The sequence below is a fragment of the Betta splendens genome, chromosome 1 (genome assembly GCF_900634795.4).
Source record: "Betta splendens chromosome 1, fBetSpl5.4, whole genome shotgun sequence".
NCBI lineage: Eukaryota > Metazoa > Chordata > Actinopteri > Anabantiformes > Osphronemidae > Betta > Betta splendens.
Window position 1 is genome coordinate 20,519,720 of NC_040881.3, and position 26,990 is coordinate 20,546,709.

Below are 26,990 nucleotides of genomic sequence, written 5' to 3' on the forward strand. Positions count from 1 at the left end.
AATAAATGCTGGCCTGTGATATTGTAGTTCATAATACAAATCATTTGTTTTGTCAACAAAGCACATTTCTAAAATCTGCAATGAGTCATGAAATCCATCAAAGTAATGAACAAACTTCATAACGTTCAAACACACTGTCCTCAAACCTTTCAGCCTCCCAAAGTATGGGGTGCCAAATGTAAAAGTAGCACCTATAACTAGTTTTCTCACATTTAACTAAATGACACAACATGTTTTCTCACATTTAGTTAAATGTGCAAAAGTCTAAATGTAAATGTTAAATATAAATGTTAAATGTTAAATGTAAATGTTAAATGTAAATGTTAAATGTTAAATATAAATGTTAAATGTAAATGTTAAATGTAAATGTTAAATGTTGGCCAAGTGTAAAACTGAATATTCATGATATATGCAAATACCCTCCACCCCTACCCTCAAACGTCGCTCGTGGTGCTCATCTCAGATCAGTGACGCGGACTCACACACCTCAAGCCGTGCGCACAGCCCCGCCCACATCTGACTCTGGATCGGCGGACAATACTGGAGGGAAAGCTGAAGTCTAATGAAGCCATCATGGCCGTCAGCTCCGGCTCTCTCCCATTATCAGAAATTGAACGGGCTGTAACGGCAGGTGTGCGGGCTGCACTTCAAGCTGCTGTTCCGCAGGCGTTGAATACACCATTAACGGTGAGTTAAGTAGGTTTGAATGGAATATTTCTATTGCACCTGTCGGGAATTACAGTTAGCTAACTTTACTAGCTAGCCATCTTACGTAAGGTAGTTGCAAGCTACAGTATAAACAAAGGTTTTGTGACCGATACTCTTTCTCTAAGCTGTTTAACTTTATTAAACGACTCCTTATTCTATTCGGCTAATTTTTGCTTTTAACTTTTTCAAAATGAAAACATTGTATGTAAGACTATGTATGACTATGTATTGATTGACAATTAAAGTCAATCAAAACCGTCAATGTTAAAATACAAGCTCTTATTTCAGGTCTCCACACTACCAGATGACACACACAGGCACCCAGGCACAGCCACTGCCAGCCTAGCTACTGCTGTCACATCACTGAGATCAGTAAGTGATGCTGTGGTTACATTAATGCACAGGGCGACAAAAAGACTCAAAAAAGGCCATGCATCCAAACAGTGCCCATGTCAGAATGTGATGGAACCGTGGATTCTGCTTTTTCAGAGACGAGTGTTATAGCTCTGCTTGGTCCATATCACACATGATATTGTGCTTTGATTAATTTACAATATATTAACTTTTTTCCACGTCATTTTTAACTTGCACTCACTTCACCAGTGTACATAAAGCAAGTTTTGCTTCATGTACACTGGTGAAGTGAGTTCTATATGTTTATGTTAAGCATTGGTCACATTGGGCTGACACAGCTTGTAATATGAAACATTAAAAGGATATAATGTTTTGCATTGAAAAATTACTGAGTATCCTTATTTCTTTCTCCCTTTATAGCATGAGCATACTTCCATCTCCAGAGAGGACATTGAGAGTTTGCTGGCGCTTGGCACAACACTTACTGAAGTGGCAAAAGTCCTGCAGATCTCCCGGCCTACGTTGTACAAGCTCATGCAGGACTACAACATAAGGCACACAAGATTTTGCAACATTTCTGACGAAGAATTAGATGCAACCATCAATGAAATAAAATCGGAACATCCTAATATAGGACAAATTATGCTGATTGGACATTTACGTTCGAAAAACATTGTTGTGCAGAGATGTCGTATCAGACAGTCTGTACAAAGGATTGATGCTGCTGGTATTGAGTCCAGGAGAACCGCAACAATTCAGAGGAGGGTATACACTGTGCCTTTTCCAAATTATATATGGCACATAGATGGGAATCATAAACTGATCAGATGGAAATTAGTTGTGCACTGTGCAATGGATGGATACAGTAGACTCTTAGTCTTCCTTCAGTGTTCCAGTAATAATATGGCTGAAACTGTTATGGATCTATTTCGCACAGCCATCAGCAAATATGGCCGACCCCTTCATGTCAGAACTGATTATGGGGGGGAGAATGCCCAGATTTGGCAAGACATGAGACTGCACAGGGGTGAGACCTCTGTTCTGACTGGCAGCTCTGTTCATAACCAGCGCATTGAAAGATTTAATCGGGACTTGAACAAAAACTGCAGAGATGTGTTTGCACCCATTTTCAATGAGCTTGAGTCAACAGAAGCATTGGATGTTGACAATGATACAGATTTATTTTGTCTACATTATGTTTACATTCCCAGGATCAATCAGACATTGAATGCATTCAAAGCAGCGTTTAACAATCATTCAGTTTCAACTGAAGGGAACAGGACACCGCTGCAAATGTTCTCCCTAGACAGACATACGCTCCTGTTAAACCATCCAGATGCTGCTACACAGAACAACATAACAGTAGATTCAGCATCAACATTGCATGCACCTGTCTCCTTGTGCCCACTTAACCACCAAGACCTGCAAGAACTGGCTGTCACAATTAACCCACTTGAACATGATGGAAACAATGGAAAGACAACATATCAACGAGTACAAGAATTCGTCTTCCATAAGCTTGTAAATGAGTAAATAAACACCTTTACAAGCAAGAGCATCTCTCTGAATTATTTGTGTGTCTATAGCAGTATGGCAAGCCATTTTAACACTTAATAGCTAGCCTGGACACGTATTGCAGGACTAGTCAGGATTGAATAATATATCTACAACACATCTAGACTAGCTATTAAATGTTAAAATGGCTTGCCGTATAGCGATGCAGCCTTACTTTGATTTTGTAAACTACACTGCACTGAAAATGGCTCCATTCATGAGAGCAACCAGAAAATGGTAATCAAATTCATCGTCATCTTCCAAATTCTTTTTGTTAACAAACATTTGAAGTTCATTTGAGCATGTGTGAGACACAGGAAGGTGTTTTGTCTCATCATGGACAAAAGTCAGTTTGGGACTAGGAAGAAACCCAGTAGCTGGCACTTGGCTGCTTCCTGTTGCAAAGGCCAAGATATGTCCAGCAGTCAGCGTCTGGATGAACTCCTTTTCTGCCTCAGTGAGGTCCCGGGCATGAAGACGTTCCCCAATTTCCTTCTCTACAGAGCGAATGTGATACAAAACAAATAAAAGTGGGCATTACAATTCTAGCTAACAATAAATGTTTTAAAGACTTCAACTGTATAAATGTTGTATGAAGATTAAAATGTTTGAGAATTATCATTCATAATCCAATAGCAAGTGTCACGAGTTAAAGTCATATAGATTTTGAACAAAGTAACAAGCTCCAGTGTCCTAGGATGAATTTTAGACAAAAATGTCTAGAATTCACCACAATTCACAATATTAGATTAGCATTATGCATGGTGTTCCAGCACATCAATGCAGCTACAGTCGTAGCACTTCAATGTGTCAGCCTTTACGGCAATCTGTTTGCATTTTCAGCGCGGTATCACCGGGTTTTCAGCGCGTTGGAGCTGTGTTGCGTCTATTTGGCCTATAGGTGGCGATCAACCCCCACACTGGCCTTTATGAGGCTGTCTTAAACTTATGTTATATAGGTCCATGTAGAGCCACGTCACAACGCCTCCGTGGTGTAATGGTTTGTTTATTGTTAACAGCCTTGACGTGTCCATTTTTTACTCTGGGTTCGAATACCGGTGGAAGCAGAAGTTGTAATTACTGAACATTTTTATATTTTGGCATACAAGAAAATAACAAATGATTAATAGGCCTGGCTGCCTGTATTATTTAGCAGAGCTACAGCCATGTTACCAAGAGGTTCACCAGCCGCTTTCGGCAGTGAGTCATAGACGGACGTTGTTCTGCCCGCTTTCATGTAGACACGGAAGTCTTCACTGTTTTTTTAAACGTAGATTTTGTTGATTTCGTTATTCATTTACAACAACATGCAAATGCTAAAAATTTTCTGAAAAGATGACTGTACACCCATCAAGTTTGGGTGAACACGCATCAACACGCAGGACAAAGATCTGCGTTTCTCTGCTGCTACAGCCTCGGCTGCGTTGGGTTGTTAGTCTCCCTTTCACCTCTACCATATGAAATGTGTTCCTACGAAAGTGATCAGCCGCTTTCAGAATCAGAATCGTTTTTATTCCCCAGGTTTGAACAGGGCAAACATTATTTTTATTTGTTTAAAAAAAATCCCATACGGTTTGCACTGTAACGTCACCAAAAATTACGAAAAAACGATAGTACAGTTTTAATAAATGTGCATTAAAAATATAAACAGAAAACGCTTGAAAGCGTTTCCTTTTTATATTCCGTTTATTTCGTTATTTTCCCTTTCACCTGTACCACATAAAGTCATTGCAGAGCTAGAGCCATGTTCCCAAGAGGTTCACCAGCCGCTTTCAGCGTGACGCACGCATGGACGTTGTTCTGCCCACTTTCATGTAGACACAAAACTCATCAAAGTAAAAGAGAGCTCAGTGCAGCATTTGCAATTACAACAGGCTGAAAGAGGAGGCTGAAGCAGAGGAACACAGGTCTTTGTCCTGTATGTTGATGTGCCCAGCCCCCACAGTCAGCGCTTACCTTTGCTACGGGACAGATAGCCCCGCCCACTTTTATTAAACAGACACATATGAAAGTGGGACTAACAAAATAAACGGAATGTAAAGTAAAATGCTTTCAAGAGTTTTGTCTACATCAAAGCGGACAAATCACATGTAAACGTTTTATTTTTTTTTGTAAATAAAAATAATGTTTGCCCTTTTTAAACCTGGGGAATAAAAACGATTCTGATTCTGAAAGCGGCTGATCAACTTCGTAGGAACACATTTCATATGGTACAGGTGAAAGGGACACTAACAACCCAACGCAGCCGAGGCTGTAGCAGCAGAGAAACAATTTATTTATTTTTATTATATGATATTCTCTACAAGTTAGCAGTGGTAGTCTGCCAGACCTGTGTTAAATACCATAAGAAGAGCGTTTAAAAAAGTCAAGTGAAAGGTTTTGGCGTCTCACAGCCTACGTAGGTGCAGCTGATCACGCTGCCCGATCTCCCATGGAGCTTTTTCTTTGTCTCGGAGCTAAAGTATTTTACACCTATTGACCGAGTGGAGACAATATGTTAATGTCTCTGTGCCAATACGTAGTAGGGGATGGGGTTTGAAGTTTGCTTTGCAACTGAATCAACATCACACGCTGTAACTCGCGCGGAGCGAGTTCCAAATCCACTATGTTGCCTGTGTAATAAAACATTGTTTTTCTGCAGATATTGTGGTAAATGTCATTACGGTAAAGTATAATACTGCAGCTTCCGTTTAAAAGGCACATTGCCTATGTCTTAGTGTTTTAACTGTTTAATTGCACCAAATCGTTGAAACCAAATGAGAAAACGGAAAGCGGCTTTAAATCTTTTCAGCTCGATTTTTCGTTTTTAACACGCTGCTTTGAATAAATGCCGTTTGTTTCTTTTTAATTGAGAAACGGAAAACGGTCCGTGTATGTTCCAACTGTTTGATTTGTCCCCCAGAATAAAATCTTTTTTTCCACAAAACGAGAAAACGGGAAACGGCTTTAAATCTAATTCCAGGTCTAGTTTTGAAAACACTGTTTTCAGCTCGTTTATTTGGTTTTAACACAGTGCTGTGATTAAATTCCGTTTTTCGCTTATATCAAGACAAATAAGGAAGCGGATGTTCTTTGTATTTTATTTTCTGGATAATTTACCTAGAAAACGGCTTGATTTATTTTAGAGGGGGAAATCAAAGGTAGAACGTACACAGACCCGACACAGTACTTACACACAAGGACATACTGTATAAGGCAGCAGCGAGATCAGCATTTGACAACAAACACTAGCACGCATTGACAACTTGATCCAAGTGATCTGCCTATGAATAAGTGGCTCCTCAGCACCATCGTTGGAACGTCACATCACTGTCTGCTTCAGACGGTGACGCCACTTCCCCGATTCTCTCGTTGCCTGCATTATCACATGCATACATTTCTGGTTAAGCTCTACCTGGACACATCATCTGTCATTCGGGCTTTTCATTCAGAGTCAGAGCAAACTATAGGTCATTGCGGTCTGAGTAAATTTTAAGAGTTTGGTTAAACTTAAACGCTGCTATAACGAGAGAACGACTTAGTTTTTCGTTCTCTGCTTTTTTCTCAAAACGAAAAATCAGCTTTAAATCCAACTCCGTGCCTTGTGTCGAAAAAACAACAACACTTGAATTCCGTTTGTCGCTCATATAAAGAGAGGACGAAACGAAACAAATCCAGTTTGTTTTGTATTTTTTCCTCATGATCAACACACCAGAAGACGAGTGCAAATATGCATATAAAATACATTTATAACACAGATTGATGAATAAATATAGATTCCTATTTTATGTTATTATACTTATATTATTCTATTGGATTGGCTGGAGGAGGGACTGTGTCTCTCGGCTGGCCTGAAAACTGTGTAAAAACATCAGCAGCTTCGGCAATTGACAACAAACACTAGCCCACACTAGCGAGCAAAGGCGCATAATAATCTAACTATTTATAATAATTAATTTATAAAAAAAATTAAATATAATATAAAATGAACTACTCTACATTTAATGATACAATACCATGCCATCGTTTTTTGTGCTTAATGTGCAGACACAGATAGAAATGAACAGTCAGACCTCACGTCTTTGCGCCACCTGGTGGTTAACACGAGACTAGCACCCTGATTTTTTTCAGCTTGCTGCAGGATTAAAAATCCTTAGTCGGGGACGCACCCGTGGCGTGCTGGCGACGCGCACGTACTGCGGTAAAAAAGGTGGTCGCTTTGAAGTGCTACGACTGTAACTTAGAACTTATATGGGAAAGACAATTAATTACCTTGTACACAATGGAGAAACTCTCTGAACTTGACCACCAATAACTCCTCTCTTGGTCTTTTGTTACTTCCAAGAACAGAATAGACAGGTTTTAGAAGAGTAGCTACATCATCATCTGTGACATCGTTGCATTTTTGGGGCATCTCAAGAAGAACCCGAATACCAGGGTTTTCTTTGAGAAGTGAAAAAACCTAGGAATGAAAGAAAAAACACTATTAGAAACACTATTACACATTCCAAACCTTTTGCACTTATTCAACCCAAATTTATACTTGCAGGAAAAAGTGTAAAAACAGTTATAACTAATGATGAAATGACACATTCAAACATACAGTAGGCTAACATACTGCAACTGTGAAAGAAAAATTGAATGACGTTGAAACTCACTTCATACTGCTTCAACCCCTCACCTAACTGATCATAGCAGCTCTGTCGTTGTATAAGAACATGGAAAAGTATTGCACTCTTCACAAATGCATCCTTGTTGTCCATAGTGACTGGATTTGGAAGACCTTCGATTTGGTACTGCCATGATTCACAGTATCCGATGGCTTGATCCAACTCATCCTTTGATGCAGCTTGATCAACCTCAAGGTCAATAAAGCAAACACAACCATGAACTAGAAAAAGTAATTTCTCGAGAAATTACGTGGGAGAGCTGATCTGCTGCCGCAACGATGACAAACGCTGATTAAGCTGCTGACGTCAAAAAGTTGACTACGGCAAAACGATGAAAACGATGAAAACGAGAAAACGTTGACAAAGATTAAAACGATGACAAAAGATGGCGATTAAAAAGATGATGATTAAAAAGATGACCAAGGTCATACTATGACAATATTAAAGAGATGACAATGATTCAAAAGTTGACCAAGGTTAAAAGATGTCAAAGATTAAAAGGTTGACCAATGTGCATTGTTGACAATCATAAATAAGCTGACTAGCTTTTTGATTTGAAGAAAGTATTTGTAAATAATTACCTAACTGTGTAATATTTTAATAACTAGTAGAAATTTACCAGTCAGAAACAAAAATCTTGCCATTTAGGTAATAAATTACATTGGTGCTTTTATTTTGAAAGGATTTAGAGGTTGTGTGTGGGCGATTACTAAACTATAAAATAGTCATTAGATAGTCATAATTTATCATTCAATAGCAAGAATAGCCCTATTAAAGCAAAAGATTTAGATTTAGCCCTTTCAGAATAAAAGCACCCTAATAAGTTTGAGTGGCTATTTACTGAACTCTAAAGTAGTCCCATTAACGATTGGTAAGTATTCAGAACCACAATTTTTTTTAATCAATCTTGCCATTAAAGGTAATAAATTGTAATTGGTGCTTTTATTTTGAAAGGATTTAGAGGAAATGTGTGGGGGTAATAGCATAACTGTCAATTAATCTTTAATTACCCATTAATAATCATAATTACCCATTCAAAGGCAAAAACAGTGCAGTTAAAGCTAATAATTGGCATTGGTGCTTTTATTTTGAAAGGATGTAGAGGAAGCATGTGTGGGTAATTACTAAACTGTTAATCTATCTTTAAATAGTCCTAATTATCCTACTAAAAGCGGAAATACTGCTTTTAAAGCTAATTATTTGGCTTGGTGCTTTTATTTTGAAAGGATTTAGAGGAAGTGCGTGCTTAATTACTACACAATCCAATAGTGTAGTTGACTAATCAGTAACAAGCATGGAACTGCTCTGTACACTGAGCATCAGCAGTTTGACCTGTCAGTCAAATCTGCAGCTGCGCCGTCGCCATGGAGACGAAAGGCGGGAAAATCAGGCTCACTCTGCTCTGTAAAAGCAGAGTTTCACCCTGTATAAACAGGCTCGTTCCAGCTAAAGCATAATAGTTATCACAAAAATTATTTCATTTTACGAGTCCCAAGGCTTCAATGAGCAAATGGTGTGAATTTTATGTTTAAGGACAAAAGCTTGTAGCCACAGTGGCAATTTCAAAATATGTCTCCTCTGTTTTTCTCCCCAGACGTCTGCCGAAAATTATCATTGGAGTCTATGGGAGAATTTCAGGATGTCTCTGCGCTTTGAGGTTGATAGCGACTAAAGTATAGGTCTGAGGGTATATCCAGACACATCATTAGAAAGAAGACAAGTATGACTACGATTTAGTGAAGTAATTACGTTGATAGAGTAAAAATTGTGGCTGTAGTGACAAGTTAAAGACAGAAGTTCTGTCTTAAAAAAGCGCACCTTCTCACTGTAGCTGTGACATCACGCACTCTAGCAGAGCCAATACACACTAATGGAAAAGCTGAAAATTTAACAAAAGCCACACGATATTTAAACGCTCACAAGTCGAAAAGTATAGAAGATACGACAACGCTGATTTACAAGGAGAAAGTTGAACGTTGATGGACGCTTTTGAAGTTGAAATGACGTTTCTACGCCAAAGTATGACGATGACAGAAGCTGATGAAAAGAGGGAAGTTGACAAAAAGTTGAACGACGATTCCCATAGACGACCATTATAAAAAAACGATGAAAAAAGTTGAATAACATTAAAAGTTGAAAAGCTGAAAACATAAAAAGTAATAGCCCACATCTCCTAAAGATGACACACATTTAGAAAGTTGAACGACGATTCTACGATGAAGCGTTAAAAAGTAGATAGCAATCGAAAAAAGGGCGGAATAATTAGAAGAAAAATAATAATAAAGACCGAAGATAACAATAGTGTGAGAGCTGTTCAGCTCTCCCACTAATAAAGCTTAGAAAAACAATACAGTGAATGCTTTGCAGCATTCACTGTGATAAAGAGCGAAGATCTCAATAGTGTGAGAGCTGTTCAGCTCTCCCACTAATAAAGAGCGAAGATATCAATAGTGTGAGAGCTGTTCAGCTCTCCCACTAATAAAGAGCGAAGATCTCAATAGTGTGAGAGCTGTTCAGCTCTCCCACTAATAAAGAGCGAAGATATCAATAGTGTGAGAGCTGTTCAGCTCTCCCACTAATTAAAAGAGGCACTCGTTTAACATAAATGTGCTTAATATTGAGGTTAGGGCCATGCATATACCTTCTTGAGGGCTTCTCTCAGCTCCATGTCAGCTACATCATCTGGAGTCACATTGAATTGAAAGTGCCCTGTCAAGAGGTAGCCCACCACAAGAGGGGAAAGCAGAGCTGGAGACTCACCACCCTGGACTATGATAGTGGCCATCATCTGTCCAATAGTGCGATACAATCCATTTTGCACATGGGTAATGTTGAGTCTTGGAATAAAGCCATTTGAAGACTCTAAGAAAATGACAAAATATTGCATAGTACAATAAATACAAAAATATGTGAATAGTGTATAAAAATCAAAACCAACAACCCTAACTTTGATCTTTACTAACACTGCATATGTGTAGCTAAATTATCTCCTATTAAGATAGGTCTCGTAATTGAAACGTGTAATTAGAGCAACTTATGAAAAAGCACCTTCAAAAGCTCCACTCTCCTTGTAGATGGCTTTTACAAGTAGACGAAAGAATTCCCGCCTAGGCCCTCCAAGGTCTTCAGCATCTTCAGTGATGTCTTCATCACTGGCAAAGGTCACATATAGCATGTGAGTGCTCTCAGCAAATCTCTGTCTGCTAAACTGTCTGAGGGCAGTTGTCCACAGGTTCCCTCGACTGATGTAGATTGGCTTGTAAGATGTCGTAACAACCCTCTCACTGTGTGCTTTTACAATTCCAGTTATTTCTTCTTTGGACAGTGTTCTTGCAAATCTTCAAGATAAGTGATCAAAAGTAAACAAACCAAAATCAAAATTAATGTCCATCTGAGAGGTACACTACAAATACTTTACTGAAATGTTATATATGCCATGTAAGATTACCTTGAATCCTGTAAGGATGAAGATCCTGCCTCTTCTGAAAGACTGCGTCTGATGGCCTCCTCAATGGCTTCTTCATCATCAACATAAACAGGACTAAAAATATATAAAAGGTAAAAATAAATTCCATATCATAAAACGGCCAACAACAACTGAATAAACACATTCATACATAAAATCTGTGAAGTGAGTAGTAGCTTGATTCGGTCCTCGCTGTTCATGTAATTCCATCTCAATGTCAGCTTGAGGCCTGGTTTCTTCACCCTCCTGCCTTTCATATTGTTCCCTCTGGGATATGGATGATACATTCGTCCGTCTTGCTGTATGAAAAAATCTGTCATTAATATAACCACATTATTAAAATAAATGATCTTACCATCTAACCTACTGTAGATTGGTTGTGATTTGCATGACAGACATTTTCTTTTCTTTTTACTCACATCTCCTTAGTTGTGGAGCTTGGCTTTCAAAATCACTGTCATCAGAGAGTTCCACAAGCAAATTCTGTATAAAAAGGATAGGATATACATAACAGGAAAAAAGCATTGTTAAAAAGTGTTATGTTAAAAGTTATTGTTTCTATCCTGTGTTTAGAGGTGGGTTTTGGGTTGAGCTATGTGCTCCAGGTTGACTTTGAATATTAAACAGTTTATTTTTGTTCATTTTAGTGTGTAGTCAAAAATACCTTATAAACATTAAATTACATAAGGCTTAATGATTGCAGAGAGTAAGTGATATCATTTGTAGTTAGACCAACAAGTTCAAATTGGAAATGTATGCAACAACATGCTCACCTGTGATGGAGCTTCCATTTCTGCCATGATGTACATACAAAAGTTGGAGCACATGGAAGCAACTTCTTTACCACCCCAGGGGAAATTGGAGGTGACCTGTGGTTTCATTAGTTTTTTGCACCCCTTGATGGTGCTCAAAAACTGAAACGGTAATAACTGGTGTTCTGATAACCCAAATACTCGTCTGAAAATAGCTGTTATTTCCCATCTTAATTGGTCTTCAGTCCATTCAGTAGAAAATGACATTTTTCCAATAAGGCCAGCTTCAGCTAACCTACTCCGAGAATCTCCTCTGGGAATAACAAAGAGTGATGACTCCAGTGAAAAAGGCAAACACACAACTTCCTTAGTGTATGTTTTGACATGCCTTCTGTTTATGTGTCTTGATCGATACACGTGACGTCCAGGGATGGATGGCAGAGGCACCTGTATTGAAAACAAGCAGACAGAATATCGTTGTATAGTGAACTGTAATAAGTGTAATGCTTATATGCATTTAGGCTGACATTTAATGCTGTTCAGACACTTGTAACCACAGCATCACTTACTGATCTCAGTGATGTGACAGCAGTAGCTAGGCTGGCAGTGGCTGTGCCTGGGTGCCTGTGTGTGTCACCTGGTAGTGTGGAGACCTGAAATAAGAGCTTGTATTTTAATATTGACAGTTTTGAATGACTTTCATAGTCAATCAATACATAGTCTTACATACAATGTTTTCATTTTGAAAAAGTTAAAAGCAAAAATTAGCCGAATAGAATAAGGAGTCGTTTAATAAAGTTGATCAGCATTTTTCAATGCAAAACATTATATCCTTTTAATGTTTCATATTACAAGCTGTGTCAGCCCAATGTGACCAATGCTTAACATAAACATATAGAACTCACTTCACCAGTGTACATGAAGCAAAACTTGCTTTATGTACACTGGTGAAGTGAGTGCAAGTTAAAAATGACGTGGAAAAAAGTTAATATATTGTAAATTAATCAAAGCACAATATCATATGTGATATGGACCAAGCAGAGCTATAACACTCGTCTCTGAAAAAGCAGAATCCACGGTTCCATCACATTCTGACATGGGCACTGTTTGGATGCATGGCCTTTTTTGAGTCTTTTTGTCGCCCTGTGCATTAATGTAACCACAGCATCACTTACTGATCTCAGTGATGTGACAGCAGTAGCTAGGCTGGCAGTGGCTGTGCCTGGGTGCCTGTGTGTGTCATCTGGTAGTGTGGAGACCTGAAATAAGAGCTTGTATTTTAATATTGACGGTTTTGATTGACTTTAATTGTCAATCAATACAAAGTCATACATAGTCTTACATACAATGTTTTCATTTTGAAAAAGTTAAAAGCAAAAATTAGCCAAATAAAATAAGGAGTCGTTTAATAAAGTTGAACAGCTTAGAGAAAGAGTATCGGTCACAAAACCTTTGTTTATACTGTAGCTTGCAACTACCTTACGTAAGACGGCTAGCTAGTAAAGTTAGCTAACTGTAATTCCCGACAGGTGCAATAGAAATATTCCATTCAAACCTACTTAACTCACCGTTAATGGTGTATTCAACGCCTGCGGAACAGCAGCTTGAAGTGCAGCCCGCACACCTGCCGTTACAGCCCGTTCAATTTCTGATAACGGGAGAGAGCCGGAGCTGACGGCCATGATGGCTTCATTAGACTTCAGCTTTCCCTCCAGTATTGTCCGCCGATCCAGAGTCAGATGTGGGCGGGGCTGTTCGCACGGCTTGAGGTGTGTGAGTCCGCGTCACTGATCTGAGATGAGCACCACGAGCGACGTTTGAGGGTAGGGGTGGAGGGTATTTGCATATATCATGAATATTCAGTTTTACACTTGGCCAACATTTAACTGTTACATTTAACATTTACATTTAACATTTAACATTTACATTTAACATTTACATTTACATTTAACATTTACATTTAACATTTAACATTTACATTTAACATTTATATTTAACATTTAACATTTACATTTAACATTTATATTTAACATTTACATTTAACATTTAGATTTAACGTTTAAAAAATATATTCACATTTAACATTTACATTTATATTTAACATTTACATTTAGACTTTTGCACATTTAACTAAATGTGAGAAAACATGTTGTGTCATTTAGTTAAATGTGAGAAAACTAGTTATAGGTGCTACTTTTACATTTGGCACCCCATACCAAAGACTCTGATAAAGACACGGCCTGTCACGTAAAATGACGCCAAAGACGCATTTATGAATTGTTTCTTGGACCCATCAGAGCATCAGAGTGAACACAAGTAGGATTCATTAATTGAAAGTAAACACCCACACAAACCCAAACACTCAAAAAACAGAAAACATTTCTTCTATTCTAAGCAAAAAGTAACACAACAGGATGACAAAACACCCATTCAAAACTAAAATGGATACTGAATACTGTGGTATGGACGGAGAGGTGTGGCACCAGCTCCTGGAGAGACGGTAGCCAATCACCTAGATGATATGATTATTTTATCTCTGGCTGCAGCAACCCAGACTGTGATGGAGAAGGTGAGGGTGGATTTGATGAAGACAGTATCAAAGTTCACTAGCATCTTCACAGGGATGTGAAGCTTCTTCAGCTGCCCCAGGAAGTACAACCTTTGCTGAGCCTCCTTAATGAGGGACCTGATGTTCTTGAGAGTGTGGAGCTCCACCATGACACCAGACAGCCTATCACACTCCTGTAAAGCAAATGAGGCCAATGAGGGTGGTTTCCTCTGTGAACTTTAAGAGTTTGAAGGATTGCTTTCCAGATGTGCTGTTGCTGGTTTACAGGACGTAGCCTTGAGGGGGGCGGTTCCAGTGCTGACCACAGATGTCAGGGCAAGGGGTCCAAGGCTAAGTTGTCTGTACATGTGGCCTGTGGTGGACTTGTGACCTGTCCTGGGACTGGAACACTCTAATAATAATAAATACAGATGCCTGAACATTAGGTGGCGTACATGTACGTCTTTACTTATATGTGTTTTAGCATGTTTAAATCAATAGACACATCACCACACACAGCAGTAGTTTGATGAAGTCTGTGATATGACAACCTCCTTGAACTGGACTTCGCCTTGAATGCCTGCAGACCCTACTGAAAACATTCTTCCAATGCTGTGAGGGGTGATCTGCCATAAATTAGGTTCATGTTCATTAAACACAAGTCTCATGTTCATTCCTACACTATGTTTAGAAGAAGGAATGAGTAACATTATATAGAATAATGTGTGATTTACAGAGAGTTTTTAATATTAGCTAGATCCAGCATCTGACGGTGTTGGCAGTTGCTGTGTTTTCTTAACCAGCGGAGAAGCTCAGTCAGTATGTCTGTCTTTGTCTACAGTATGTGCTGGACAAGCGAGTCACTGTAGCCAGCGAATCGTTCAAAGATGTTACACAGAAACATATTTTTACTGGCTGACATCCCTTCTGACCTTTAGTGGAAGGTCAGACTGTGGAGAAGAGACTCGTTAACATTAGTGTGTACAGTACATCAGTGTTTGTTATCTGTGGGCTGGAGGGACCACAGAGACGATCAGTCTCTGTGATGTGATACTTGAGTCAAAAGTCATTTTGAGGAGCCTGCATTAAAACAAACACACAAGTTTGGTGCTGAGTAGAGAATATTCTTTTTTGTGAGCCATGCATCTGGAAGTGAAGCTCAGGACTGAAACACAACCCAGAACCTCTCCAACCCCAACCACACACAAACAAAGTCCCAGCAGGTGTTTTTAATATGTGCTGCCTTCAGTCATGATTATTCACAGGCAGTAAAGACAGACTAAATATTATTAAGCCACTGGAGACACACTCAGGTGTCATAGTGTGGAGGAAACATAGACTTACTGTGAGCCTATGACAACATAAACAAAAAAAAGTACGAACAAAAGAAATAATATTAAGGAACAAATATGATATGATATGATATGATTTTACTAATCAAAATTGAAAGAATAAACAGAAAAGTTAAATAAGTATAAGACAACAAAAAGCCTGTAGAAATTCAACAGTATTATAGCCCTCTATACTATGCTGTAGGAGACACACCCACACATACTGAACATGCGTGGGTCATATGTCAAAACGTGCTATAATTACAGGAAGGGAGGGGACTGTTAATATTGGACTTACTACTGTAAAATATGGTGTGAACTACTTTCTCTGCCACTTTACAGACCCCCCAACACACACGCACATTCTTTTACCTCCATCAACATATCACATCACCATACTCTAACCCTAACAATTACAACTAAAGGCAGATGTCTAATCATTGCTCTAATCCGAACTCAACACATTTCTAACCTCTGCCCTAAAATCACATCTTAATGTCACTTTGATGCAAGTACACACACGCACACACACACACGCACACACACACACACACACACACACACACACACACACACACACACACACACACACACACACACACACACAGTTGTGCCAACATCTTATCTTTGCATCTGCAGACCTGGGTAGGTCTGTTGCTTCCTTCCCAATAATGAGGAGGTGTGTTTACATACTGCATGTGTGGGTGTGGGTGTGTGTGTGGGGGGGGCTGTGGTGGTGGTTACTTCCCGGAGATAGAAACAAAAGAAAACAACACAAAATTAACAGGAATGATCAAAATATAAAATAGCTAAGGAGAGCATTTCACAGGCCTTAGTTAGGCCTTAGGCCTAGGTTTGTAACATAGAGATGTTTTTGTTTCTGACCTGAGGATATCAATCTTAATATTTCCAGTACTGTTACTATAAAAAGCCTAATAACTGTGTGGAGACGTGGTCTAGTGCTGTTTCTGATCCAGTCCAGATGTAGAGTAATAGTTGCTGAACCGCTGTGACGTGTCCTTGTCTTATTGTGTGTGTGTGTGTGTGTGTGTGTGTGTGTGTGTGTGTGTGTGTGTGTGTGTGTGTGTGTGTGTGTGTGTGTATGTGTGTGTGTGTGTGTGTGTGTGTGTGTGTGTGTGTGTGTGTTTGAAAAAACGTACTTTCCTATCAAAGTAAGGACAGTATGACAAAGTGAGGACATTTTGGCCTGTTTGGTTGTTAAGATGTGATTTTAGGGCTGAGGTTAGAGTTTTGGTTTCGATTGGAGCAAGGGTTAGACATCTGTCTTTAGTTGTGATAGTTATGGTTACGGTAAGGGGCTAGGAAAGGCATTATGTCAATGGAGGTCCTCACTTCCTCACTTCGACGTAAGTACAGGGGTGTGTGTGCTGTTATAGGAGCTCCTGTTTGTGATGGTAAAAATATTCTCCATGAGGTTCAGTGTCTCACAGTACCTTAATCCTCCAACCTCTGGTCAACCAGGATAAGGCTTGATAGAGCTGATTGTAGAACAGCAGCAGTGGCAATGCTTCATGTAGAATTGAATTGAAGGCATCCCTACGTCCTGAGCTGTCAGCTGACTGTGTCCTCATCTCCTTGGACCTTCCTGTCTGGACCGACCTGTTTGCTTCAGTGGCACAAATCACTTACCAGCTGTAGTTCCTCATGATCACTAACAAAAACGTAAGACATTCTGAAACCTTCAGAAGCAACGAATTAATAATCAGATTGCATGTCAGTATGTGAAGCTGTACTCAAGTGATAAGTTAAGGTTTAGAATAAGTGCTGCTATGGAGTCAAATTAGAGTCAAATTAGATTTGTGCGTGCGTAAACCGATCTGTGCGTGTGTAACCAGATGCGTGCATGTGTAATCAATTCTGTGTGTGCGCAAACCGAGCTGTGTGTGCGTAACTAAATTTGTACTTGTAGACTAAGTGGGGCTATACTATGCTTACACTTATAATTTGGGGCGTTAAAATTATGCACAAATCGTGACTTAATTTACAAGTACAACTAACGTGACCTTACAGGAGTGGCAAATTTTCGCTGTAGTACACAAACATCATGAGTGTCTTAAATGTAAAGTAGTTTATAAGTGAACTTAAAGTTATTTTATTATTATTATTATTATTATTATTATTATTATTATTATTATTATGTCTAAGTAAGTAGAAAATTACAGCAGTTTTGAATACAATGCCCTTTAGTCAAACATTCAGTCAACATCCACATGGATATTTCATTTGTTCTAATTATACTACGTATTACTGTATTTTAATGTTTAGCACTAAATTTACTGGCACTTTTTTTTCAACCAGCCAAGAATAAATGAATAAATGACAACTGACAAAGACCAAAAGCTTCCTCAGTCTGAGGGAAGTTCCATAGTATACTCCAGTTTGGCTTTACTTCACACTTGCAAAGAACTGGCTCCTTACGTACACAAAAGACACAAAAGTGAGTAGGTGTGATGAACCCTCCCCTAAGAAGAACTGTAGAAGCTTGTTTTTGCTCCAGACTGAAAGAGTTGACATGACTCAACTTTCACACAACTTCACCTGAGCCATGAAAACTAGATATATTTGTAAACTGCTTAACAATTTTTTTTTTCATGGATCAATAACTTTAAAGGTTCCGCTCAAATCAAGACTTTGTTAACATAATGCTGTATGAAGGAAATTAGTGTCTGTCCAAACAGTAGGTCACCCTCAAAGGACCAACAGCGTAGTTGAACAAAGGACTTTGAGAAGGTGTGAAGACCATGTACCCCATGAAAGACGTATAATGTAGAAGCTCCTTGAGAAACATTTCTGCTCTAAAAAAATGTAGTTGCAATAACCCAACTTTCAAACAAACTGGTTGAGAAAATGGTCAAATGAACTGGATGTTTATAAAATCTGTAAATAAAACTTGCACACGCTTTTTTCATGCTACACAATGCTAAAGAATTGGACCTTGATGTCTCAGTAAGGTGTCTGTAACTTTTCATGCCAAAAAGCGCTGTAGATTGCACACAGGGCCCGTCTGAAATTGTGTTTTAAGCTCTCTACACTCTCTTTTAGGCTCACTGCACTTTACAAACTAAGGTTTAAAACCTCACACAACTAAACCCAACAAATCCCACATACAGCAAGCATTTAATTTGATAGCAACAGTGAAGAGGAAAAACTCCCTCTCTAACGAGGAAGAAACCTCCAGCAGAACCAGACTGGATGTGGGCGGCCATCTGCCTCGACCGGTTGGGGAAAGAGGATAGAGAGAGAGAAAAGCACAGCAACAGCAACAAGCAACAACAAGCAACAACAGAGCACAGGCAGGATGGTAGGACCAGGGACTGGATGCAGGCAGGATGGTTGGATCCGCAGCTGCCCATCACAGACACCAAAGTTTGAGTCCAATGATACCTGTAGGTGAGGACAGAGAGGGAGAGAGAGTGTGGGGGGGGGGGGGGGGGGGGGGTCGAGAGAAAGGGAGAGAAGCACAACTACTGGAGAGAAAGAGACAAGGTTAGTTAAACATGGGACAATGATGAGAGGTTATTGGACAGAGGAGGTAGAAGGAAACAGAGGAGCTCAGTGTATAAATTAAGTTCCCCAGCAGTCTATGTCTATTGCAGCTTAACTAAGAGATGGTTCCTGTGACTAACAATAAGTGACCTCAACCATCTCTAACTATAAGCTTTATCAAAAAGGAAGGTTTTAAGCCTGCTCTTAAAGGTGGAGAGTGTGTCAGCTTCTCGAACCTGAAGAGGGAGCTGGTTCCAGAGGAGAGGAGCTTGGTAGCTAAAAGCTCTGCCCCGTTCTACATTTAAACACTCTAGGAACCACAAGTAGCCCAGCGCTCTGAGAACAAAGTGTTCTGCTGGGAGCATAAGGAACTATGAGGTCTTTAAGATAAGAAGGAGCTTTATCATTGAGTACTTTGTAGGTGAGTAGGAGAATTTTAAATTCTATCCTACATTTTACAGGCATCCAGTGCAGAGAAGCTAATGTAGGAGAAATGTGATCTCTCTTTCTAAGTCCTGTCAGAACTCTGGCTGCAGCATTTTGAATAAGCTGTAGGCTTTTTAAGGAGCTGTTAGGACATCCTATGAGTAAGCAGTTACAGTAGTCCAGCCTAGAGGTAACAAATGCATGGATCAGTTTCTCTGCATCGCTCTGAGAGAGGATGCTTCTGATTTTAACTATATTTCTAAGGTGGAAGTAGGCGGTTCTGGAGATTTGTTTAATGTATGATGTAAAAGAGAGATCCTGGTCAAAGATGACACCAAGGTTCCTCACAGTAGAATCTGAAGAATTCCTCACAGTAGAATTTGAAGCTAATGAACCAGTCAGAGAACCATATGTTCTCTGACTCTGAAGTCGAATGGGAGGCTGTTGAAGTGGTTACACTTCGACTGGCACAAGGTATGTCTAACTGGCAATTTCACATTTCATTTAATTTATTGATTTATATAATACACAACTTGATTAGCTGCTAACGCTAATACTAATGGTTGCCAATAAGCAGCCTGAATTAATACAACAGAATATTCATAACACAACTACAGCCTGTTTGGGAGCATAGCTCGATAAACTAATATAAAATCATTTTTACATGTTTTATTCTTTCTGTCAGGACTCGGGCAGGCGGCGGACCCACATGCACAGCACGGAGGCAGGATTACGATCAAAAAAAGGTTTATTTCTTAAGGCACGGTCAGACGGTCCAGGTCATACACAAAATGGTCACGGCAAAAATACAGGCAGGGATCAGGCAAACTCACGGTCAGTAGCAGTCCAGGGTCAGGCAGGATACACGGAGACACAGGAAACTCGGAACAAAGAAACACGAACGAAACTCGGAACACTCATGAAACACAGCCGGATGGAAACAAGGTACTGGAACACGGAACACGAAAACACGGGAAACACGGAACGCTCAGGAAACACGGAACACTAATGAAACTCGAATACAACAATCTGGCAAAGGACTATGGGAAACGGTGGTGGCTAAATACACAGAATGATTACATAATTACTGACAGGTGTGGATACTGAGAACCGGTAAGTGGACAGCTGACTGGAACGGGAAGTTAACAAAATAAAACAGGACATGGCGTGACTACTGGAAAACAACTAGAAACGAAAACACAGATCATGACACTTTCTCGTGCTGCTGCTGTGTCAAAATAATTTTTCCATAATGGGGTGTTCAGCTGCAGCCTATATTTTGCCGTATTTGTCTGTAATTAAGTGCCAATGTGGGAACGGTGAATGCCTAAAGAGGCATGGTGTGACATAAACTGTTGTCAAGATATTGCATGTGTTTATTACTTTTATTAATTAATTAATTAAATTAAAATTTCGATAAACCTTACCTCAAGACGCCTGAACCAGTTGCCAAACCTACTGTCATGAATGGACATGAATGAATCAGACAATTACACGTGCATGGAATAAATCAGTATCTCAGAAATTCATAAACACTTTTAGGACATTTTACTATTTACAAATTAATCGTAAAATTAACGTACCTGGGAACTTTGGTTTACAAACATAGTTTTAAATACATATTGACCTAATATATTTTTAATTGCTTTTAGTAAGGTGTATGATATATCAAGTGCTAATATATAACTAATAAAAATGTAGTTATTGTTTTTTTCTACATAAAATTTGACAGTACTATGTCTGTGTGTATCTCAAGTTGTTGCAGGTATCTAGCCTAGAAGTCTTGTTAGCTGGTGCTGGGGACTTCTAGGGCGAAGAGTCCAAGTCATCCCACCTTCCCTGGTCTGGATCAGGGCAGTGTTTCCTGAGGGACAAGGCGCCTATGTTGGACCACCTGTGAAATACCTAAATTATTGTGTTTGTGGTAATACCTCAATAAAAGTTGAAATATTATAAAACATTTTTCTGTTTTCCCTCATAGTTATATACATACAAAAATAGTTCAGTGAAACAGCAATAGTCAAAGCCAACTTTATTGTCAACCAGCACTATAATGGTGGATAAGTTACCTTCACAGCTCAATGTGCAGACCACAAAATGAATGGGTAGAATTCATAGTTATGTTGAAAGCATAGTTTTTGAAGTGGAACAGGTACAGTCATGGGCAGATGTAAGGATCTTTTTTGTCTTCATCACGTTTTGGAAGACATCGGAAGCAGTGCAGCTGCTGTACAGATGGAGGATGCAGCTGTTTTCCTTGACACCACTCTAGAAGGTATAGAGAATAGAATAGTAGATTAATGAAATGTCCAGTATTTCCTATGTATCTCACAACCCTCACAAATGTGAACAATGTATAGAGGTAGTTAGATCAGTTTTAAGGGTAGTTAGATCAGTTTTAAGGAAGTTTGGAGCAAACACGTTTTCAACTTAGCTTTTATAGTGCTGGTTCCAGGATGGAAATCTTGGGATGACATTAATGATCTCCTTACTGTCAGGTTGCTCAAATTCTGCTCAGAGCACCAGTGGGACAGTGATGTTCACAAGGTCCTCCATATAACGACCTTGGTCCAGCAGGATTTTTTTGAAGATGGTCTCTATCACATTTTCCACATAATCTGCACCATAACACTAAAATTACAAATTACCCGTCAACAGACTAAAATGTCAAAATAAGTTGACCAACTGCATACAGAGTAAATATATAGACAATAATATAGATCAGATTATGAATACTGAAATGTGAAATCCAAAATCTGTCCAATATAACTGCGTATTGGCCAACGAATTATCATACTGCTGTTAAATGTACATACCTCTGGTCCTGAGGCGAGCAACAATTCTTCTACAAGGCAGACGTGTGTCCACAACCTGCAGTGAAGTCAGTCTGAGAAGCAACCTCCTCGCGTTTCGGTAGCTGGCATCAACAGCCTGTGTAAAAAAAAAAAAACATTGTCATTGTTACAGCTACAGTAGCTGACTAGATTAGCAACACATACGAGAAGACAGCAACAACATACATGTTAGACTTAGATAGAACTTGCCATAACCCAAATTCACAGGTCTACTTGAGGTACGACATGTACACGACAGGCCCGGTAGTAATTAGAAACACAGCTGACTTTCACAACTTAATATCGCAGCCAAACCAATGTCATATAGAGGCTAGGGCTGTAGGCTAGCGCTATTCGCACTAGCGACTAACACGATGCTAGCACCTAAAATGTGAGCTGCGTGATTGACCTCAGTACCACATACTGTATCACACGATTCGAGCCGGAAAAATGCTGGAGAGAATTGGATTTATCCAAATTGCGTGGCAGCACCTTGCAACACTGTCTTTCTCTGTCGCTGTAGCTGAGAGATTCAACTGTTCTAGCAATTAGCATTCCTTACACAGAAGGGAAGCTAGATTGTAAACAAAGAAACTTCTGGAGTACATACAGTATATCAAGTTAGTATCAAGTATGTACTTACGTTTGGCAAAGCAGCAAGTGGATCAAGTCTTGTAGGAACGGAGAGCTTCTTCAACCTGAGTGACTTCTTCTTCTTTTGTCTTTTAAATGGCGGGTGGCAACCAACTGGAAGGTGCATTGGCGCCACCTACTATGCTAGCGTGCACAGAGAGTGAATGAAACTAAATGTTGCAGGTACATTTAGGGGTTTGTCTGGGCGGGCCGAAGCTGGTTCTGTGAATGGTTAAGCGAATGCAGACGTACATAGTCCACCAAATTTGAAATGATGTTTCTTGAAACGGATTGGATAAACATTACATTTAACACTTAACATTTACATTAAGACTTTTGCACATTTAACTAAATGTGAGAAAACATGTTGTGTCATTTAGTTAAATGTGAGAAAACTGGTTCTAGGTGCTCCTTTTACATTCGGCACCACATAACCATTAAGCCATAATTCCTACTGGTGGTACTTTTCTGAGTGGCCCAATGAACACCATTATACAGACAGAACGCTAAATCCAGTTAATTTCAATCATGAAAAAAAAGATTCATATTTTCAAAAGTATAAGAGATATAAGTATAAAAAATAATAGCACACGTCTCCTCAAAAAGCTGGAAATTTTGATATTTGAACGGTCTCTGTATGTGTTTAATATTGAAAGGATTTGGAGGATGTTTGTGCCCAATTGCTAAAGATAAATAGTGTCAGTAACTATGCAGTCAGAAGCAAAAAACCTGCTAAAAAATCTAATCGAGTTGGAGTGATTTTATTGTGTAAACATTTTGAGGGAGGGAGTTTAGGTATTTATTATACTGTAAAATATTTTAATTACCTATTTGTAATTATTCAGTTGAAACATTACTGAAACTAGCTGATGGATTGAATGTATAGCCAATTGGATCTGCAAAGCAAAAGGTGCAGAGCTGAATGTGCATAAAAAGCAAAAGCAGATTTAAAGAGAAATTTACTTATGGATATTATTACAGTGCTTTAAATGATTGTTCCAATCAGGGATTGAACAGGGAGCTCTAGGATCAGAGTCAAGTTCCTCAACCACTCTGCCACACTAGATGCTGAAAGCACTGATCAGATCAGCACTATACATAATATATGAAAAATAAAAAGAAAGTTGTACATTGGAGATACATTAAGCATTTAACTTCAGTTATCTGGGAAATACGTGAATTTATATTGTAATGTCACTGCATGAACATGACTGAGACGTGATTTGAACCCAAATACCCCACTCCAGAATCAAGGACTTCAGTCATTGCACCAAAGCATATTAAAGCTAAGAGAGGACAAAGCCGAAGGGCTTTCTCTGGAAGGGGACTAATGTTTAGTAATTAATATATTTATTTTATTAGTCACAAAGATGTAAACCCAAGGCAAACGTAATTTTTTAATATGTAAATTATTGTAACTTTAAGTGGAAGGACAAAGCTGAACATCCTGAAAATATTTTTTAACAAACACCTGAGGTTTATAACAGATTTTAAGGTGCAACTCTTATTTAAACATTAAAGATTTATAGAGTCTAATGCAAAAGACATTCACCAATCATTTCAAGGGTCACTTCTGTTAACACCAGTTTCCGTTATGGTGCACAAGGCATTGCGCTATAAGTATGCATATATTGCTAAATTCATTCCTTTTTAATTAGCTGAAAGTGGTTGATAGAATACTAGTATAGCTAAATATGCCTATATAAGAAAGATCAGGTAGTATAAAAAAAAATCTGAATATGTACACCTGCAGCTCAATCACTTCAATCTACTGCAGCTGCACCATTGTCATGGCAACAGCTCTCCAAAGGCAGCAAACTCCACAGATCAGCTCAATGAGCTGTAGTGAAGCGGATTTCAACCCTTGTTTATCAGGCTTGTTGCAGCAAAACAAAGATGGTTATCACAAAAATAAATTAACTTTATAAATCCCAAGGCTTTAATAAGCAACTGGTATGAGTTTTATGTTTGTGGAGTGGAAATTGTGGCCACAGTCACGATTTAAACATTTGATTCCTTCATCAGGTAAATGCATTAGAGTCTATGGGAGGATTTCTGGAACTCTCTGTGCTTTGAGGTAGATGCAAACTAAAGTGTAGGTCTGAGGGCTTAATCACACACATCATTAGAAAAAAGACAAGTATGACTACAACTAAATGAAAGAAACATGTTCATAGAATGAAAACTGTGGCTGTAATGATGAGTTAAAGAGAAGTAGAAGTTCTATCTTAAAAAAGACGTGTCCTCACACTCTAGCTGTGACATCACGCACTCTAGCTCACGCAATACACACTAATGGAAAAGCTGAGAATACCTCAAAAACCACCCTATGCTTAAACTGCTGTAACTCAAAGTATTAAAGATATTAAAAAGCCGAACAACAAGTTAATAGTTGAATAGTTGAAGAGTATTTAGTAATTCAAATGGTGTCTGTAGCTCAAAGTATGTGGAAGTAGTTAAAGCTGAAATAAGACAAAGCCAAAGTGGATTTAAAAAGCTGTTTGAAAAACCATGAGTGAAAAAAGCATAATAACTTAATAACCCGTGTCCTAATTGAATAGTTTATGTAGCTTAAAGTATGTGGGACTAGTTAGATGCAGACCGAATGCTGGATATAGTGTGAGAGATGTTGCCAGCTCTCCCACTAATAAAGAGTGAAGATCTCAGTAGTGTGAGAACTGTTGCCAGTTCTCCCACTCATTAGGTCCCCCAGTAGTCTACGTCTATTGCAGCTTAACTAAGAGATGGTTCCTGTGACTAACAATCATTGCCAGTGACCTGAAGCTTTATTAAAAAGGAAGGTTTTAAGCCTGATCTTAAAGGTGGAAAGTGTGTCCGCTTCTCGAACCTGAACAGGGAGCTGGTTCCACAGGAGAGGAGCTTGGTAGCTAAGGGCTTTGCCTCCCGTTCTACATTGAAAGACTCTAGGAACCACAAGTATCCCAGCGCTCTGAGAACAAAGCGTTCTGCTGGGAGCATAAGGAACTATGAGGTCTTTAAGATAAGAAGGAGCTTTATTTATTTTACAGGCAGCCAGTGCAGAGAAGCTAATGTAGGAGAAATGTGATCTTTCTTTCTAAGTCTTAAAAGAACTCTGGCTGCAGCATTTAAAATTTACTGATTTCTAAGTAAAAGAGAGATCCTGGTCAAAGATGACACCAAGGTTCTTTACAATATAATCTAAAGCTAATGTTATGTCATCCAAAGTAACTATCTGACTTAACGGTGTGTCTCTGTGATATTTAGGGCCAATAATAAGAACCTCTGTTTTATCTGAAATTAGTTGAAGGAAGTTTTGGGACATCCAGGATTTGATATCTTTTAAACAACTTTGAATTTTGACTAGTTGATCTGTTTCATTTGGCCCCAAGGACAGATATAGCTGAGTATCATCTGCAAAACAATGAAAATTTATAGAATGCTTCCTAATGATATCACCTAAAGGAGACATGTATAGGCTGAACATAATTGGAACAAGCACAGACCCTGTGGTACTCCATAGCTAATCCATGTGCATGTGGAGGATTTGTCATTAACATGAACAAACTGGAATCTGTTCAACAAATAGGATTTAAACCATCCTATTGCTGTTCCTTTAATTCCGATACTATGTTCTAGTCTCTTGTAATAGGATTTTGTGATCAATTGTATCAAATGCAGCACTAAGATCTAACATCTAAATTTATTTAAGTGGTAGAGGTAGGTTCATAAGCCGTAGTACAAGAACAAACAGGAAGTAATACATGCAAAAGAAAATACAAAACCGGACAGGATCACAACACATTGTGCGGTGGCCCGACATTCAGTAACCAGAGAAATGCCCAGGCCTGGTTGAACAGGTCCCAAACCAAAAGCAGGATCAGTTGAACACTTCCCTGAAGGACGCTGAATTAAGTTGCGATGGTGATTTATTCTTACCCAGAGCAGGTTAACAAGAGAAGTTGGCCCTAATCACTTATCTTTTAGTTTAGTGCCTGTTCTAGTAAGTAAGACCGAGGACTTGGTAAATTTAAAGTTGATGGATCTAGAGTGTGCTTTCTGTTACTTGGAGGAAATCGCTGCTGAATAATTTCTCTGTCATAATTTTATAAATAAAGTAATTTCATAAAGTCATTGCTGCTGAGATTTAAGGGGATAGTAGGCTCAACACAGCTATGACTTTTAGTCAGCCTGGCTACAGTGCTGAAAAGAAACCTGGGGTTGTTTTTGCTTTCCTCAATTTAGGAGG

The 26,990-nt window shown here is 38.9% G+C and overlaps 2 protein-coding genes and 1 long non-coding RNA gene across 7 annotated transcripts; 2 read left to right on the forward strand and 1 right to left on the reverse strand.

Annotated features, from left to right (window-relative positions):
- Positions 1 to 376: 376 nt before the first annotated feature.
- Positions 377 to 2,595, forward strand: LOC121202433 (uncharacterized). Of its 2 annotated transcripts, XM_041072076.2 has the most exons (4): positions 377 to 687; positions 997 to 1,080; positions 1,483 to 1,628; positions 2,098 to 2,231. In XM_041072076.2, the coding sequence occupies exons 1-4, from the start codon at positions 574 to 576 to the stop codon at positions 2,105 to 2,107; spliced, it is 354 nt and encodes a 117-aa protein (XP_040928010.1). In that variant the 5' UTR covers positions 377 to 573; the 3' UTR covers positions 2,108 to 2,231. The 2 variants fall into 2 exon arrangements, with proteins under 2 accessions (XP_040928010.1, XP_040928007.1); XM_041072073.2 differs by having other exon boundaries at positions 392 to 687; positions 1,483 to 2,595.
- LOC114860826 (G2/M phase-specific E3 ubiquitin-protein ligase-like) lies at positions 2,218 to 13,384 on the reverse strand. 4 transcript variants are annotated; one of them, XM_041072066.2, is made up of 12 exons: positions 13,052 to 13,384; positions 12,659 to 12,742; positions 12,053 to 12,136; positions 11,505 to 11,930; positions 11,151 to 11,214; positions 10,883 to 11,030; positions 10,714 to 10,806; positions 10,314 to 10,417; positions 9,907 to 10,127; positions 7,254 to 7,454; positions 6,868 to 7,057; positions 2,218 to 3,113 (listed from the first exon to the last, which is right to left on the reverse strand). In XM_041072066.2, exons 1-12 carry the CDS (start codon positions 13,163 to 13,165, stop codon positions 2,806 to 2,808), a joined length of 2,037 nt encoding a protein of 678 aa, XP_040928000.1. In that variant the 5' UTR covers positions 13,166 to 13,384; the 3' UTR covers positions 2,218 to 2,805. The 4 variants fall into 4 exon arrangements, with proteins under 4 accessions (XP_040928000.1, XP_029015578.1, XP_029015587.1 ...); XM_029159745.3 differs by having other exon boundaries at positions 10,314 to 10,603; positions 13,052 to 13,382; XM_029159754.3 differs by lacking the exon at positions 12,659 to 12,742 and having other exon boundaries at positions 10,314 to 10,603; positions 13,052 to 13,383.
- A 6,270-nt stretch (positions 13,385 to 19,654) lies between these two features.
- Positions 19,655 to 20,266, forward strand: LOC129604684 (uncharacterized). The gene is made up of 2 exons (XR_008695766.1): positions 19,655 to 19,769; positions 19,981 to 20,266. It is a non-coding gene; the product is annotated as an uncharacterized LOC129604684 (long non-coding RNA).
- Positions 20,267 to 26,990: the final 6,724 nt, after the last annotated feature.

Bases quoted from the DNA above. Each gene is read 5' to 3' on its own strand.
- LOC114860826 (XM_029159745.3), bottom strand. From the start codon at position 13,165: ATGGCCGTCAGCTCCGGCTCTCTCCCGTTATCAGAAATTGAACGGGCT. The intron at 12,137-12,658 runs GTAAGTGATGCT...CTCTTATTTCAG, and splicing joins CTGTCACATCACTGAGATCA to GTCTCCACACTACCAGGTGA. The intron at 11,931-12,052 runs GTAAGTGATGCT...TTTTCAATACAG, and splicing joins CTGTCACATCACTGAGATCA to GTGCCTCTGCCATCCATCCC.
- LOC121202433 (XM_041072073.2), top strand. From the start codon at position 574: ATGGCCGTCAGCTCCGGCTCTCTCCCATTATCAGAAATTGAACGGGCT. The intron at 688-996 runs GTGAGTTAAGTA...CTCTTATTTCAG, and splicing joins CGTTGAATACACCATTAACG to GTCTCCACACTACCAGATGA. The intron at 1,081-1,482 runs GTAAGTGATGCT...CTCCCTTTATAG, and splicing joins CTGTCACATCACTGAGATCA to CATGAGCATACTTCCATCTC.